The 18,123-nt window shown below is 39.1% G+C and overlaps 1 protein-coding gene across 1 annotated transcript; it reads right to left on the bottom strand.

Moving 5' to 3' along the window:
- Window positions 1-1,390: 1,390 nt before the first annotated feature.
- Window positions 1,391-18,123, bottom strand: vapal (VAMP (vesicle-associated membrane protein)-associated protein A, like). Its single transcript, XM_023282994.3, has 6 exons — window positions 17,966-18,123; window positions 11,513-11,665; window positions 9,931-10,034; window positions 8,719-8,799; window positions 6,533-6,712; window positions 1,391-2,383 (listed from the first exon to the last, which is right to left on the bottom strand). The coding sequence occupies exons 1-6, from the start codon at window positions 18,021-18,023 to the stop codon at window positions 2,222-2,224; spliced, it is 738 nt and encodes a 245-aa protein (XP_023138762.1). The 5' UTR covers window positions 18,024-18,123; the 3' UTR covers window positions 1,391-2,221.

Raw genomic sequence — 18,123 nt, 5'->3', positions numbered from 1 at the left:
AGGAAGTCTCCCTGCAGGCATCCGAATCAGATGGCCAAACCACCTCAACTGGCTCCTTTCAGTGCTAAGGAGCAGCAGCTATACTCCAAGCTCCCTCCGGATGTCTGAGCGTCTCACCCTCTCTAAGGCTGAGCCCAGCGGCAATTTCAGCTTTATTGGTGGATAAAGTTGTGTGTTTTAGTGTTTTAGTTACATGCTTTGTCCAGCAGACGGTGCTGGCAAATTAATTTTTTTTAACCCCAAACTTTTGAAACACTAGTGTGCATTGAAATGGCATAACAAAACCAAATTGTGTGTCCCGCATCGTAGCAGGTTTTTCCTGTGTAGTGTGGCCCCATATTGCCAAAGAAACATATTCAGCATTGTTCTTCTTACAGAAGGAATACTGAAGATGGTTCGTTTTTGAGTGTACTTCTTGTGGATGATAATCTCCTCTTGCAATGCTCAAAGGAAAAGAAGCTGCTGCAGGAAAAGTTCACAGCTGGAAACATTTACATTTGATTTTACATGAACATATACACTAGTGTTCAAAAGTTTGGGTCACTTAGAAATGTCCTTATTTGGGCGCCCCTATAGCTCAACGGGTTAAGCGGGCGGCCCATGTGCAGGGGCTGGTCCCTGATGCAGCGTCCCGGGTTTGGTTCCCGCTCGCAGCCCTTTGCTGCGTGTCTTCCCCCGACTCTTCTCCCCTGTTTCCTGTCTCTCTCTCACTGCGCCTATTTAATAAAGCTGACAAAAAGGCCAAAAAAAATAACTTTAAAAAAAAGAAATGTCCTTATTTTTGAAAGAAAAGCATTTTTTTCAATAAAGATAACATTAAATTCAAAAGAAATACAGTCCAGACATTGTTAATATGGTAAATGACTATTTTGGCTAGAATTATTGATTTTTAATGGAATATCTGCATAGGGGTACAGAGGCCCATTTCCAGCAACCATCCTGTGTTCTAATGGTACACTGTGTTAGCTGATGGTGTTGAAAGGCTAATTAATGATTACAAAACCCTTGTGCAATTATGTTAGCACGTGAATGAAAGTGCTAGTTTTCATGGAAAACATGAAATTGTGTGGGTGGCCCCAAATGTTTAAACGGTAGTGTATGTGCCAGCATCAGCCAGCCCTTATGTATATAATTATATAACATTCAGCTTCTGTCATACAGCCTTTGTTAAACATGCAATTCTCCCTCTGTACTGACAAAGGCAAAAAACAAAACATTTCAGCGGCCTTTTCCAATGCTGTCCTGCAGGAGTCAGTACTGTCAATCATTACTTTACGCTTTACTTTACGGTTAGATTTCTGTGGTGTGTGAAATAAGCACCTTGTTACCCAAACTAATTTTTTGAGGGTGTATCACTCAAGAGAGACAGGAAAAAGATGGCTATGAAAACCACATTTTTCATTTTTATTTTTTCAATGCTTAATACCATGAGACAGGATTTTAAGAATGGAAACCTTATTTCAGTCAACATTTGCCTCAGAAAGAATATATGCTTTGCATAATAATAATAATAATAATAATAATAATAATAATAATAATAATAATAATAATAATAATAATAATAATAATAATAATAATAATAATAATAATAATATAAAGTCTGCATTGGAGTTGTGAGGAAAAGGAACAGACAAATGTACAAGGAGGCACCTATATCCCCAACTGGACCTGAACATTCCAACACAAGAAGTAGAAATTAGAAACTGAGCAAATTTACTTCAGAGGCAATCCAGCAACAGGTAGCAAGGTCTTTTTGATGGAAGTCCTTTCCTTTTTGTTTAAAAGGATTTAAAACAACATTTACAAGACACCTAACATTCCATTCAATTCATATTAAAAACAACAGAGAGAATGAGAAAGAAAAAAATCAAATCTTTTGAGTGTTTCTTGCCCATGGTTGATGTTAGGTGAATTTTTCATGTTGACTGATAATATACAACTTACACTGTCCCACCACACTGCCTGTGTAATCCAGCCATCAAAAAGCTGAAAACAAAAAAAAAAGGGGGCAATCACTTTTTCTTTACTCAACTCTCTGCGCGCTCTAACTGTGTGAGATTGTAAAAAGGCGACGCCTTCGAATGATGCTGTACAGATGTGTTCACTGTAGGCCACACTACCAATGATATGGCAAAGTCAACAGAAAGACTTCTCGGTTTTTCCAGGCCTTTTTTTATTCCAGAGTCGGTGCAGGGGATACAGCTGGCATGCATCTCCCAGTCTACAAGATGAACTTCCCTAAGAAAAATCCAATGAAGATGGCTGCTATGACGACGAGGAGAGAGGGCAGGGAAGCGGTGCTGGCTTCTCGTCCGAGGAGGCTTGTTGAGTTTGATGTCATGTGGTCGGAGCGAGGCATCTTTCTCATTCTAATCCCATCCTCCTGAAGAAAAAGAAGGGGGGAATGAAGGAAAAGAGCAGACAGGTCAACAGATTAGTACAATAGTCAAATATTTACTAGCATAATTAAAGGGGTCTAAAACTTTCCAATTTGGAATCCATAATTAGAGTTGAATGTGTCTCTGGGACCCAATGCATATCAAACCACATAACTACATTAATTCCAACCTTAAATGTACAGACGTTAAGTAAATGTCCTTCACAGATTAACTATTCAAATGATCTTTCACTAAACATTAACAATCATAACAGACATGATCAACTTGTTATTCTCTACTTTGGGACTTTGCTTTTGATCTTTTTGGATTGTCATGTATTTTTATCGCTGGGCTGCACAGTGGTGTAGTGGTTAGCACTTTCGCCTTGCAGCAAGAAGATCCCTGGTTCGCGTCCCGGCTTTCCCGGGATCTTTCTGCATGGAGTTTGCATGTTCTCCCTGTGCATGCGTGGGTTTTCTCCGGGTACTCCGGCTTCCTCCCACAGTCCAAAAATATGCTGAGGTTAATTGATTATTCTAAATTGCCCATAGGTGTGAATGTGAGAGTGATTGTTTGTCTTTGTATGTAGCCCTGCGACAGACTGGCGACCTGTCTAGGGTGTCCCCTGCCTTCACCTGAGTCAGCTGGGATAGACTCCAGCACCCCCCGCGACCCTAGTGAGGATTAAGCGGTGTATAGATGATGGATGGATGTATTTTTATCTGTTCATTAGCTTTTCCTCAACTCTAGTTGAATTACAATATTGAGCTAGAAGAAGCTCCCTTTGGTGGACGTAACTGAATTTTGAGCACTTGTTTTCTTATGCCTTACAATTACTAAGCTTAGTGGCAGGAGTGTCTTTGTTCTTCACATTTCTGCTAATGCGTTGTGCTTCTAGTAGGTTGTTGTATGTTTCAACACTTAGTAGGATTTTTGGTAGCATTTCTTATTGCAAGATGCTCAATAAATCTGTATTAACTACAAAATTCGAACTTTGAAGGTTGCAGTTGAACCAAGACTAGTTTTGTGCAAGCTGGTAAGAACTCTCCCCTCCCAGCTTTAATGGGTGCATCTACTACACTTCAGCTGGTAATTCTGTTGTATAAAATCACAACACCAGCTACAGTGGAGGCTCTGCCCAGAGCCTGTTTGGGGTTTAGCTTAGCAAAAACCGCATGAACAGATCAGGATTCAAACTTGCATTGTGATTTTCAACATGTACAACTCAAACAGTAATGGTGTTGAACTGTGTACAGGTGTTACAATCCAGGTGTTTTGTATGGATTTGAAAATAAATGCAGATGTATACTACCATTCAAAAGTTTGGGATCACTAAGAAATGTCCTTATTTTTTGAAAGAGAAGCAGTTTTTTCAATGAGAAATACAGTCTAGACATTGTTAATGCGGTAAATGACTATTCTAGCTGGAAACGGCTGATTTTTAATGGAATATCTACATAGGGATACAGAGGCCCATTTACAGCAAGCATCACTCCTGTTTTCTAATGGTATATTGTGTTAGCTAATTGTGTTGAAAGGCTAATTGATGATTAGAAAACCCTTGTGAAGTTATGTTAGCACATGAATAAAGTGAGTTTTCATGGAAAACATGAAATTGCCTGGGTGACCTCAAACTTTTGAACGGTAGTGTATATAAATAATAACTGGTATAGCTTTACTTTTTACTCTGAAATATATTGCAAACCTATAAAGAAAGACACTCCGGGGATTGTAAGATCATTTTGAAGACTCGTATTATAGCCTGAGGATGTTTTTCCTAATCAATACATAGTAGTTTTTTTCCTTATAGTTTATGATGCATACTGGTTACCATGTTGATTGTGCTTCTCTTCGGCAGCTTATTGTACTTGGGCGTCATTTGTATAGTGTGTTGCCTGTGTGTGTCGACATTAAACACATTTTTATTTTGGGGGCCAGCGCTTTTTGCAGGTTTTTTGAACATTTCTGTGAAATGCTTAATAAATCCTGAGTCAGAAGGTGGCAATTCAGTTTCTTCTGTGTATTTGTGTTTTGTGCTGGAGTGTGTAAGTAGTCTGGTTGCCTCGCTTGGTTAAATCAACAGGAAACAGACCCATGTAAATCACTGTTCTCTTTGCTGTATACTGGTCAAGCTGTCTATATTAGCTGCTCCAGTGTAGTAGAGCTGAAGCAGTGAATATTGACAATGATAAATGAAATTAAAGATCTGGATGTTTCTATGGCTGTTGTTGGTGTGTTTGGTGCCATAGATGGTATTTTTGCAGGTTATTTTGTATAATTAGGTGCTTTCAGAAATGGAACATTGGGGTCTTTATCAATCATTTAGAGTAACAGCATTCTAGTCATTCAGAGACAGGTCACATTTTTATTAATGTTCTTAACGGCTGCATTCAGACATACTCTCCACAGCGCACAGAATGTTGTGGTATGCATGCAATATTTGTTATTCATGTGTGACTAGAGTGTGCAATACAAGTGATATATGATGCATAATAATACAATAACAGACTTAAACTAAACTAATACCAGCTGATCAAAGTGCCCAACAACTAACCGCCCAGTTTACCTCTGATTTCTTAAACAATGAAATGATTTTTGTTTATACTGGGCATCATTGTAAGTACATGAGCAACACTGTATCACATTCTTTGTCCTACCTGTACAGAATCTATTACAATTTATCCAATCAACTTGGAATTTTTTCAAATGAGTGTCTAACACCCTGATTTCCCTCTCCCTTTAGAACTGCTTGTGGCTGATTATAGAAAATCAATTCCTCTTAGAAGTAATCCTCACAGATGTATCTCCCATGCACCCACAAGTCCAGCTATAAAGTGAATAAGACTTAATGAAGACTTAATATCTAGTCTTAATTTGCTTCCAATAACTGCATCAAGCCTGTGACCCATTGACATCACCAAACTTATGCATTCTTCTTTTGTGATGCTTTCCTAGGCTTTCACTGCAGCCTCTTTCAGTTGTTTGACTTCTGAGTTCATTTTTCTGCTGCCATCATGTGTTCCATCATCAATGAAGACTCATGAGCCTGTCCCAGAAGAAGCCAGGCAAGCCCAAACCATGACATTAAATCCACTGTGTTTCACAGATGAGCTTGTATGTTTGGGATCATGAGCAGATCCTTTCTTTCTCCAAACTTTAGCCTTTCCATCACTTTGGTAAAGGTTCATCTTTGTCTCATCAGTCCATAAAACTTTGTCCCTGAGTTTTTGAGGCTCATCGCTGTAGTTTTTGGCAAATTCCAGCCTGGCTTTCCTATTCTTCTTGCTAATGAGTGGCTTGCATCTTCTACTGTAGCCTCTGTACTTTTGTTCATGAAGTCTTCTGCCAACAGTAGACTGTGCTACCTTCACTCCTGCCCTCTGGAGGTTGCTGCTGATGTCAGTAACAGTTGTATTAGGGTCTTTCTTTACAGCGCTCACAATGTTTCTGTTGTCAACTGCTGCTATTTTAGAATAGAACAGATTAGCTTTATTGTCATCATACATGGGAGCATGACGAAAATAAAAAATATTTTCCTTGGTCTACCTGTTCAACGTCTGTTACTTAGCCCACCAGTGGTTTGTTTCTTCTTCAAGGCATTCCAAATGGTTGTACTGGCTATGGCCAATATTTGTGCAATGGCTCTGACTTTCCATCTTCTCTCAGCTTCACAATTGCTTGTTTTTCACCCCTAGACAGCTCTCTGGTTTTCATTTTGGTCATACTTCTAACTATAGATGCAGTCTGCACAGGCAAAACCCAAATCTGAAACTGAAGATAGACATTGAGTGCTATTCATTGTTTGAAAAATCAATGTAATAGGACACATCAGGGCTACAAAACACACGTCAGTCACATGTTCCAATACCTTTGCTCACATGAAAAATGGGTGGGTTCAAATAAAACAGGCTATCTTCTAAGTTGTGTATCAGATCCATGTAAAGATCTGGAAATAAAAGCTGAAATGTTGATCTCTTGTGTCATATTCATCTTTTGATGTCAAACCCAAATGTTTTCAGTCTACAGCAAAATAACAGAATTGGCCTCACTGTTCCAATACTTTTGGAGGGGAGTGTATATCCTCTCAGAGTTTCATTTTGCTATATAACACGTTTTAGCAATTTATATTTGTTTCATCTGTCAACCCATCTAACCTTTAATTGCCGATTCTCCTCAGTCAGCTTATTCATCTCAGACTGCAGCCTCTTGCACTTCTCCAGCACTTTCTTAATCTCTGTATCGTCGAGTGAGGCAGCGACGGGCACTGCTGCAGCTGTTTGCTCAGGCTTCACGGAGTTCATCACTGGGGCTGCTTTGGCTGCATCCACATCATTCTGACAGACAAAAAGAGAAGGAGAACAACTTTAGGTGATCGAGTGTGCTCTGAGCTAAGGAAGGAGGGTAGCCTCTAGATGAGAGCATGTGCCAACTAAAAGCATCCTTATCCGAGGTTCAGAAGCTCACAGTGTAAGATCAAAGAGGCCAGAGAGAAAACATGTCCCTCCAGAAGTCATCTTTTATGTGGCTTTGTTCTATGGAACAGTCAATATAACAACATAGGTAAATACAGGGCTGTATTTTGAAACTACAACTACTGTAATATGGGGGAAAGTTCACAATCAATAGAATGATATGATGTTATCCTCACAGCTACTGTGTAAGGCAAGCATTTTTACAGAGATTCATTAAGGTCCAGATAAGCTTTGGACCACATGATACTAAAAAAAGCAAACACATGAGGGCCTGCTATGGACAGGACCATGAGAAGATACATTCAACATTGACCTTTTCAGTCTTCAAAGGTAAGTGTAGGCCTGTGACTGAAATGATTAAGTGGGCAACTTCTTTTAGTAATTCAGTCACCTCAAAAAAGCCAAAAGGTATATTTAAACCATCTAAAAGACAACCTACCTGACTTTACTGCATCTAGTGGCCAAGACTTACTGTATGTTTCCAACAATATCCAAACATAGGGCTGGCTACCTTTCGAAGATTTTTGACAATACAGGAGGTTCTTGGTTTACGACATCCTCGACTTATGTCGTTTTGCCGTTATGTTGGAACCTATTACGGGCTGGTCCTCGGTTTAACATATGGCGTTTCATCGTAACTGGTTCTGTAGAACTAGTTGGCTAGCGGAGAGGACAAATACATTGTCACGTGGTGAGCGGAGCAGACGAATACTGTATGTACACTAGTCACTCAGCAGCTTTGTTTACATTTTCACCAGTATTTTCCTACTGAGTTGTGCTTCAGTGTAAGCTAATGACTGTTTGTCATTACTGTAGTTGTACAAATACTGTAAACTGATTGATATCATGATGCACGTAACAGCTTGCTTTACATTTTCACTGAAGTTCCAACTTACGGCAAAATTGACTATCATCACACTGTAGGAATGGATCTCCGACATAAGTCGGAGTGTCGGCAACTCTGAGGGATAACTGCACATTTGAACAAGCTCATCTGAAAATGCAGTCAGTAGTTACATCATGGCGTGTAGATATTAGCTTAATGGTATCAGTTTACTCACATTAGCGCCACTGAGTTGGCACCGGGCCCAAATAACTGAAGATACCGATATGTTAAGTAACATTAGCTGGCCATCAATATTTTGCGAATGTCTATTTAACTTGTAAAATCTATTATGAGTTATCTTAAGCTAATAACTTTTCTCCAGTAAGTCGGTGCCTTATTTTCCAAGACGACACTCCTCTGACTCTCTGACCTGGTGCCTCGGTGCTTGATGTGACGTCACTTTTAGGGCTGCGCTCTCGCGAGTAATTAACGTCGTATTAATCCCAAAGAGTAGATACTGAGCAAGATAGTTATTTGTAGTTTACCTTAGTACTCGCAAGTACCCGACACAGTGCAAAACTCTGCTGTGAAGGTGGAGACATGCGGCAGTGGTGTATTTGCGATTAAAAAAAAAAAGAAAAAAAAAAAAGGAAAGAAATCTGAAGGAGAGGCGGCTAGGATTTAGGAATGGCGGCCTGCCGCTCCTAAATGAATGTAGAGGAAACACTGGGCAGGAGCATCCTAATTTAAAAGAAAAACATGATTCAGAATGGTTCAGGTTTTAAACTTTCACCCTGCTATTCTCATTTCATCTGGACCCTGAGCATTGCTTTAGCTGCATGGTGTTGTAGATCTCTTACAATTTGCTCTTAACAAAAGATGACAATGTCAAAAATATTTTCCAGGTTGGCTTAGTGGATTTTAGGACATTGTACTATGTCTCTCAATTTCCACTTTTCCAAGGTCTCCAGGACTGAAAAATGGGTCATAAGATTCCAGGTAATCCAGGATGCATGGGACCCCTGTCAGCAGCATCTCTTACCACTTTATCGTTTTCAGAAGGCAGCTCAAAGACACATCTCAGCTTGGAATCCATGAGATCATCGGGTTTTGCATCTTTCCACTGGTGGAGACGAAAAATAGGCACGTTAGTCGTGTTTCCACACTGCTAGCAGCTGAATTCTATCCACACACATTGAAACATATGGACACACACACTTAAACTACTTCACACCATTCACATGCAATGTAGCCTTGGATCTAGAGATGTCACATAAACATAAAACATACACAGGTTGCTTTTTTAAACAGTCATAACCTCAGTCCGATATCATTTTGCTGCACAAAACAGCCACTTCTTTTACTAGCGTACCTTTTTCCATTAATTTTAGGTGTGTATTTTAGTTAGTTCCCAAATTCTTAAAGTCCTCACGACACATAGAACTGTTATATTAATATATTGATAGTAAAAAATATAACCTTCTATGCAATGGAAGAACTGTATCTGATTAACAATTGTATTGAATTCCAGTCTACTTATCCAGAATAGTCACACTTTTGCTCCTCTAGACTTCCTGCTATGTGAGACTCATTCAAGAAAAGCCACTTCATGAATACAGCTGCAAGGTATGTGCATCTGTACAGGATGACTGAGCCTTTGCTGTCCTCTAGTGGACAACGGCGAAATGCATCTCAATTTGTTAAACGTTTTGCCACATCAAGCTTTACATTGTAAGTAAGCAGAATGACAGTCATCCCTGCCAAAGTCAATGACCAAATTTGAATTTTATCTGTTGTACATATTAGAAGTTTAAACAGAAAGTTGCTGTTACATGAAGTAAATACTGAGCTTTCCAGGCTACAAGGTGACCTCACATACGATAAACCGTGGTGAACCTTCTTTGTGCTGCAGAGAAGTCAACTTTTAACTGACCTGCTCTTGTTATAAAAAAAAGTAGTTAATAAACGATATGCATTGATAACTGTCCCCCTACTATCATTTCTTTACATATTTTTTAAGCATGGCAACTGCCACTTTTGTGTGAGAAAGCTGAGTAATCAAATTCAGCAATATAGAGTAATGAGTATTTAGCGCAACACATTTATGGTTACAAACACTATAGTCAAACTCACATTTTACATATTTAAATGATTTATGATGTACTTGACTAATAGTGCAGCAGTTTGTTTTTGGCACAAACACTTTTAACAACATTTATTTCAGAAGTCTTACAAGTAATTTAAAATCACTTACCAATGAATCCATGTCAGAAACATTTGGTGGGGCAAAAATCGTCTGCACCATGAATTTGTGTTTACTTTTCTCATTGGGGTCATAGTCAAAGGGCTGTAGCATGACTGTAAATGAAAGAAAACATTTGAACAAAGGTATTTCTATACACAGATAAATAATTACCTAAATATCTAGAATACTAAACCCTATAAATATAGTAGTGTGCAATAGTTTTAAGCACTATAGAGGCAATTTTAGGATGCTCTAAATAATGTTTTAGTCATCAGTTAGTTTCATTCAAAGTGCAGTAATGAGGGGAAAAAAAACTTTCATCCTGCCATCCAGAACCATCCTTTTCTTTTTGACAGCACTGACTGTCCTTGGTTCACTTGCATACAATTTTTAGTGTACTTTGCAGGTAGGTTGTTGGAGCATCTTAAAGACCTTGCCACAGTTCTTCTGTGGATTTAGCTTGTCTCAGAATTATTAATGTAAGTTTGAGGTCAGGGATCTGTGGGGGGCATACCCAAAGGAGCAGGCTCTTTCTACCTGTGGATGAAGATAGTTTTTTATGACTCTGGCTGTGTGTTTGGGCTTGGTGTCATGCTGAAGAATGACTCTGGGACTGCCCACATACCTCTGTGAAGGCATTACGTGACTGTTAAGAATCTACGTTTCAAGTGCTGATAAAGTTAGCATTATTTTTTGCCATTTTTTTCTTTGATTGGTTAATCCTGTCATCTCCAGACCAATTTCGACTAGATGTTATCTGCAAGAATTCTGTTTAAGTTCAAAACCAAAATTTCTGTCATAACACTGCTGTGGTAGGTGAGTCTTGTTTTCAAAACATTACATTCCTGTACAACTACATAACATGTAAAACTGTGAGTGGAAGGAAAGATATGCCTGTTTGTGATATATCACAAATATCTTACAAATCAACATATCTTTGCCATTTATCTTATTACTTTACTGTCGCTCCTTTTCAGCCAACTAATTATATATTAGATGGAGAGGGATTCATCACTCTGGTAATCCAGAAAATGGAGAAGCTTCAAAAACATTGTATAAGGGTCATATTTTAATCCAAACTGTGCCATCTTCCTGAATGCCTAAACTTCACAGAGCTTTTAACACGTAGTTTTTTGTTGTGGAAGGGTTAAACAAAGCATGATATTTCCCTAAACATTACCAAATAGCATTTGAAAACCCTAACTAAACTACAAGTAAAAACAAAACCTGAGCCTAGGAATAATGGTTCCACAGGACTGAATCCTAGTTTTCTGGGTGATAGGCCTGTTGTCCAGCTGACTTCTGCATCTGTTCTCCCCCCGACCTACTTTCATGGACTTTGTGGCTCATTCAAACCCGAGGCCTTTCCTACTGTGGAGTGTGTGGAAGTGTATGAATGAAAACTGCTGCCACATATCACAGCTTGGATCTTTCATACCTTAGCTACTACTTAGCCCATAGGCTTTCTCACCTATGACAAATTAATCTGCATTTCCTTGACCCAGTTTCCTTGATCGTCTCTTTACATAGATCAGTGACATTCTCTGTGCTAAAGCTGAACATACATTGAAAAAATTCAATAAAAGCTTACCAGAGATGCTGACCATTGCTCCGGCATCAATGACACCGCTATTTGGCCGTACGCAGTACCTGCGTGGCGCTGTTGTCTTCACTTTAAAACACACTCTTCTCTCAGAAGGGTTCTTCAGTTTCAGGTTGGTGGTGACTACATCTGTGAAAGGACCTTGTGAACACAGAACAACAAGCACAAGGCAATTATTAAGTTTGTATTGCAGAGTATACTCTCCTACACTGTGCAATGATGAAGGTGAAAACATTCAAATAATCAGCTACTACATGAAACTTCACAGGATTCACAAGGATGAGACACAATTTTCCAGTGAGTCAGTTCAATTCAAGAGAGACAGACAGATGCTTTGTCACTGTGTAAATCCAACTAAATTTGTGAAAACAGAGGGTAAATACGGTGCATTTTGCATAGTAAAATTGCAAAATTTCAGTATTAGTTACACCAATTCCCCAGAGAACAGATAAGCCTGTGTCTTTTGGGTCAACAGCACCGGAAAAAAATTAGCCGAAAATACTGGCAGGATACTCAATTAGACTACATGATTAAGAAGACTTATTAAATTAAATTGTGGGTTTGTTTGCTTGATGCTAGACTGTACGATAGTTCTACCATAGAATACTTTCAAAGCCGTAGACAAAAATAGTATGAGGCATTACACTGGTTTATTGTTAGTTTAATAATGCCACATAGATCAATAATGAGTTGCAGTCTATCCACACATTTTTTGGAGTGTAGAAAAGTATGCTAATGCATGAGTAACTAGGTGGATTTTTAGTGACTTACAACATATTTATGAGTCACTGTGAGCCAGGTGTTACAGCTTCATTAAGGAGATTTTTGTCTTTCTTTAAAAGTTAAGCTTTTTGTAATAACAAAACCGTATTTTAAAATATTTAATCAACTATACAGCCCTGACACAAGAGAATTACAACCTACAAATGTAAAGTTTATTGCAAGAACAGGAGCTCAATGACTACATTGTCTCCGTACATTTCTCCAGAAACACTGGGTCAAACCTGGACCAAAGATGTTTTTGCCAAACTGCTAATGTTATACAGATGTCCACCGTGATTTTGGAAATTAAGGTTTTGCCCCTCTCAGGTTATACCAGGTGAATACCAGTTCGTTTTTCATCTTGTGACTGAGCTGGCTTCAAATTAGATCCTTAACCGTGATCAGCATCATCCAGCTTTGATCTGTCATGTCATGCTGAAAATACCACGGGATGCTAAGTCTGACGTACCCCAAATTCAATCAGTGCAATTAGCCTGAAGCCCCAAAATAAAGGGCACATGTCCAAAGATATGGGGTTTGCCAAAATTCTAGCATGGGTGCTATGTGTGGATATGCAACTTGCAAATATTGTGGCAAAATTCATAGATAATCTGTGGATTATCTATGTTTAGTTTAGTTTAGTTTAGTTTAGTTTAGTTATCTAGTGTTTAGTTTGATGAAGTCCAATAATATAAATCTGTGTTTTATGGAACCTGTCTGTGGATATCAACAGTAACGTGTCAGGCATTTGATTACAGCTTTCTGATGATGGACCTGAAAATTTTGGAACCTTAGCTCCAAGGAAGACCACTCAAAATTACTGTAGTTGGGCTTTTTTGACTGTGGGGCAACACCATGTCATTTTGGGAGAGAAGGCACAGGTTCACTTTTGTTTCTATCAAACAAAACACCACGGTGGATCCAACTTTCTCAATTTGGACAGCTCTGCCGTTCACTGTTTGCAAATCTGGCCACCAGGTATACACATACCATTGCGTAATGCATAGTCAAACAAACCATGCAAGCTGCAAATTCACAATCATAAACAATCAAAATTCCTTAAATAGATTTCATATGTTGTTATTTCGATTTTGGACAAAGATATGAGATTATACTCAGACCCTGGACATCTATTACATGCATTTTAAGTTCTCAATGCTGTCAACTTATCGAGACTAAACAAATGACAATTTATATGCAAAATTACCAAGTATCTTACCCAAAAACTGCCCAGTTCCAACATGTGCATGTATTTCTACAATTTATTGTTTGAATTAATAGTACAATACCATAAAATAAACTCTGACATACTAAAAACTGATCAGGTATCTCTTATGCCCTTGTCTAAACTGAACCTGTAAAACAATAAATAAATAAAAGTGTTGATTTGCCCCAAGGTTTGACCCTAGTGCATTACTTTCTACACATGAAAATGTGGGAAGTGACCAACAAGCAAAACATTCAATATTCTTTCTACTTTCAGTGGGTTCCACAGCTTGGTTGGAGGTCTGCAGTTCACAAAGCTTACATTTAGCCTTCCCTCACACCCAGTGCTCAGAGAGATAAGAAGCAATGCATGACCAGATTGGAGTGGCTCCACCCAACTAAAGTTAACATGTAGAGTTATGGCCATGACTCGGGCGTTGTTTTCAACACAGGTACACCAAAGCATTCCTACAAACCTGAAATACTTCCCTATCAACACTGCATCATTGCCATTTCTTTTTTTAGTATCTATTTCTATACACAGTCTGTGCTTCCAGCATCTTAGATTTTTGTGTGTCAATGAAAGTAAGCAGGTTGCAAAGTATATATGGTGCTACCTGAAATCATAACCCCAGGTTATTATTACAAAGGTGGGTATTCCATCCTTATGGTAGCATGAAGACCATAAACCTTGTTTTTCCAACTGCATTATTATATCCATCGTCATTTTAGCTCAATTATTTATGGACATTTATTTCATCTATGCATTTTGATGCATTTTAAATTAATATTAATAAGTACAGCAATGTGAAAGCAAACCAATGGTTTTCGAAAACAATATTTTTGAACAACTGAAAAATAAAGATAAGTAAATTACATTTGAAACTGTTTAAAAGTAAATGTCAGGCATAATAATAATAATAGCCTGTCAGATCAGCAAGCAGCCCTACTGACCTACTGCATTGCTGAACTCTTTCCTTGTGGACACACAGGAAAACAGTTGCAGAAAATAAGGTAAAAATCCTGACTAGGGGTCCATCTATGATCAGTCTGGCCTACGCTGCTGTAATCAGTCAGCATAATCGATGATGTAGATGCTGAAAATGAGTCGGTATCAATATTTTTAACTGACGCATAACTTCAATTCATCATCGTAAATGTCTTTCTTCAGTATCAGAGTTTAAGATAATGGTGGCAGCAAAGTCCAACTTGCTTAGTTGTAAGTTTCCAAAGCCCCAGGCAACAAAAGTATGGGAGTACGATCAAAGAACAAAAAGACCGTTTGTACACTGTGTGGAGTTTCGATGGCAGACAAGAGCACCACACCACAATGCCCACAATGTTCAGCTCTTTATATCTGCTTACTTCTTTGCCCTCTGTGCTCATATACTGTACTTGAAGACAAAATCCCAATAAATATCCACCATGTTCAGATCAGTATCAATATTGGCCCTGGAAAAACCATAGCGGTCAATCCCTAATCCTGACTCCATTTAATATTAACCTGTCTCTTCTCTTCTCTTCTGCAAAATGGAATGTTAAGATACGCTATGTGTGCTTAAAAAATGTGATCATCACCAAATCCAAGACTGAAACACATGAAACATTGGAAAACAGTGTGCATTAGATATACGCCCACATAGCCTGCATCCATCGCCTAACTCTGAGATGCCACCTTTGCTTGAGCAATGGTAGCACCAGCTCTCTCATCTTGTTGCATGTATGCTGAGTTAGGGTCCCCCAGGCCAGTCCTATTCTAAAAATATCATCCAAGGAAAGGAGGGCTGCCCCCTCTAGCTTGCTGGAGGAATCCCAGCAGAGGCTCTAAAACGGAGCAGCTCTCAGACACACACAGACCGATTTAGCTCTGTCTCTGTGATGGTAAAGGGGCTGTGGTCCTTCTCCTCATATTGCTTCTCAACGTCAGAACAGTAACCATTTCATTTACCTATGTGTTCCTCTCAAACTACAGTAACACTTAATAAATTCAGAGATGCATTCTCTTCAAAATTAGCAATTTGAATTAGATTTTACCATGGTAACATCTAATATGATGCTGGTTCACACCAAAGGGCACATAATTTGCATAATGCATAAATTCAGACTCAAGCCTTTACATACAAAAGGTTAAAAATTAGGATTATTCAGTTTCTTCTATAAGATATGGGATATTGCTGTAGCTGAAAATCAGTTTGCAAGTTATCTTCCTACTAAGAAGAAAGACCAATGCATTTGCAACTGTTTTGCATTATGATTTACATTTCATATGAAGCCATTAAAACAGGCATAAGATCCAGGCACCATGATTTTCTTCCACATGCCTTAGATCACACAATTTAGCCTAAGTGCAACAGAATAGAATGGTGCAGTGATTATGTATGAATGTTGGTCAGTATCAACATCACCAATATCACATCAATGTGACTTAGCCATGCATTTAAACTGGTATACAAGGGGGTAAAAGTTTAATCCCATGAATTAAAATACAAACCATGTGACTGAAGGGAACATAATTTCCTAACAAGGTAAACTGAGGGGATTCATGATCCGTTTATGACAGACCATGTCTCTGCCATCAGGATAACTGCCCATATCAATCTGAGGTTTAGCTGAGAAACAAACATTCACTTCTGTATTTGTGTTTGGTCCGTTTCAAAACCTTTATGTGTCCAAAACAATCTGACTGAGCAGTGCAGCCAGGCTCACTTCTGCTGTTGACTTTTCAACAAAAAGACTGAATACGTTGATCACTACAGCACCTTTAACCTGTTGCAGAAATTAAATGCAGTTTCAAAGTTAATAATACCAGTTGCTACCTTTACCTGACTGGTTTGGATCCCCCCCAAAATTCAGTTGATATTCAGCCTTATTCCTTTATTGTTTAAAAACTGTTACCATGTCAGAGAAAAACTTTAATGCAACAGCACAAATTCTGAACATGTGATGGTGAACATATTTTCTATTTTTAAAAAACCCAAAACAAATAACAGTTTAGTAAAGTTCACCGAAAGTTTACGGATTTGGGGGCCAGCATGAGGCATTCTTGCTTCTTCTCAACCAGTGGTACCATCAGGTATTTGCTCTGATTTGTGCAATGGTGTAGAAAACTGTGACCAGTTTCACATAGGACACCTCATTACCAAAACATCCTAATAGCTACGCCCCACCCAAAGCCTGCCTGTAGGTCTGGTATGTGACTGACTACAACCAGTATCCACTCACACCCTACGACAACAACCTGGCAGATTCTTGGTTCTAGGACAGTGGTACACTCAGCAACAAAAACAGTGCCTCATTTGTAAGAATACCTGCAGCAGAGACACAGATAGTAACTGGGACAAATACAAGAAATGCAGGGAGGAATTCTGGGTCGAAATGAAAAATGATGAGGAGAAATAGTTCAAACTGTTGGATTGTTTTACACTGCCATGGCCTTGGCAGAAAGCTACATTGAAATCCGCACAGTACACGGTTTACTGCGACCTCATTCACTTAAACACAAGAGCAACAGTTGGATTCGCATTAATGTCACAAATTGAGACTATATCTATGCGTTTATAAAGTTATGGGGCAAAGTTGATGCGTCTATCACACAGTTTGCTGTTGAAGAGCAGGTAACAACGTAGCTAGCTACATATAAACTTTTGCACTAGCCGGCTAGCATAGCTATCGTTAGCCAACGGGTAACTGACACATCATTACATTATCACTACCAGGAAAGCAATCAGTGGCAACCTAATGTGTGGATCACTTTGGTTTCCTATGAAAGTGCTCCGGAAACAATACTACTGTTCAGAACACATTGCGTCATATTGAAATTAGCGCACAGCTAGGTTGGGTTTGAGAGAAACGAACTCATGTTAGCCCAATATTGCTAAAAACTCTGTATGTTGTTACAGTGAGCGTTAGTTAGCAAAGTTTGTCATTCCAATTGACAGTCACTTTAACATTGCCAAGTATTCGCCACAGCCGTATTAGGTGGGACACTATATTTGCTAATGAAAGTTAATTTCATTCCAAATAATCTCCGATTTATGGACTGTAAGGATTTCAGGGAATAGTCGAGCCTCAAGGATACAACAGTTTACTGCTGCTAACACTACTAGCCATAGCATAGCCTTAATGTTGGCACTTCAGTGAACACACTAGCGAACTTGCTGCGTAATATGTTGACTTTAACATGGATTTGCAGGCACTGGCAGTTAACCCACATTCTTACACCACTTTGCCAGGTGTTGTCAGTTAGCTGGTCTTGAATGGCAGGCTGACTACATGCACACCACGCCGGTTATCCACGTCACTACAGTGCGAGGCTACAGCGGCCCGTCTTGTCCATGGCTAACTTAAAATGGCGGTGAATGCTAGCTGGCTCGCTAGCAGCGAAATTCGCTTGAGGGAGTGTGAAATCATGTCAGTCTACTTCACCAGCAGTCGCTGGACATTACACACGTCAAGAAATCACATTTCACCTACCTTTAAATCTGAGGTCGGAGGGAGGGTCAAGAATAAGGACCTGATCCAACTTTGACATTTTAGCTGAGGGGATGCTCTCGATTTCGGGAGTAACTGACAAGTGGAAATCCTGGCTCCCCTACCACCACTGAGTCAAACGCTGACTGAACGCTGCGAGC

The sequence above is a fragment of the Amphiprion ocellaris genome, chromosome 10 (assembly GCF_022539595.1).
Source record: "Amphiprion ocellaris isolate individual 3 ecotype Okinawa chromosome 10, ASM2253959v1, whole genome shotgun sequence".
NCBI classification, from domain to species: Eukaryota; Metazoa; Chordata; class Actinopteri; family Pomacentridae; genus Amphiprion; species Amphiprion ocellaris.
This window is presented reverse-complemented; position numbering and strand designations above follow the sequence as displayed.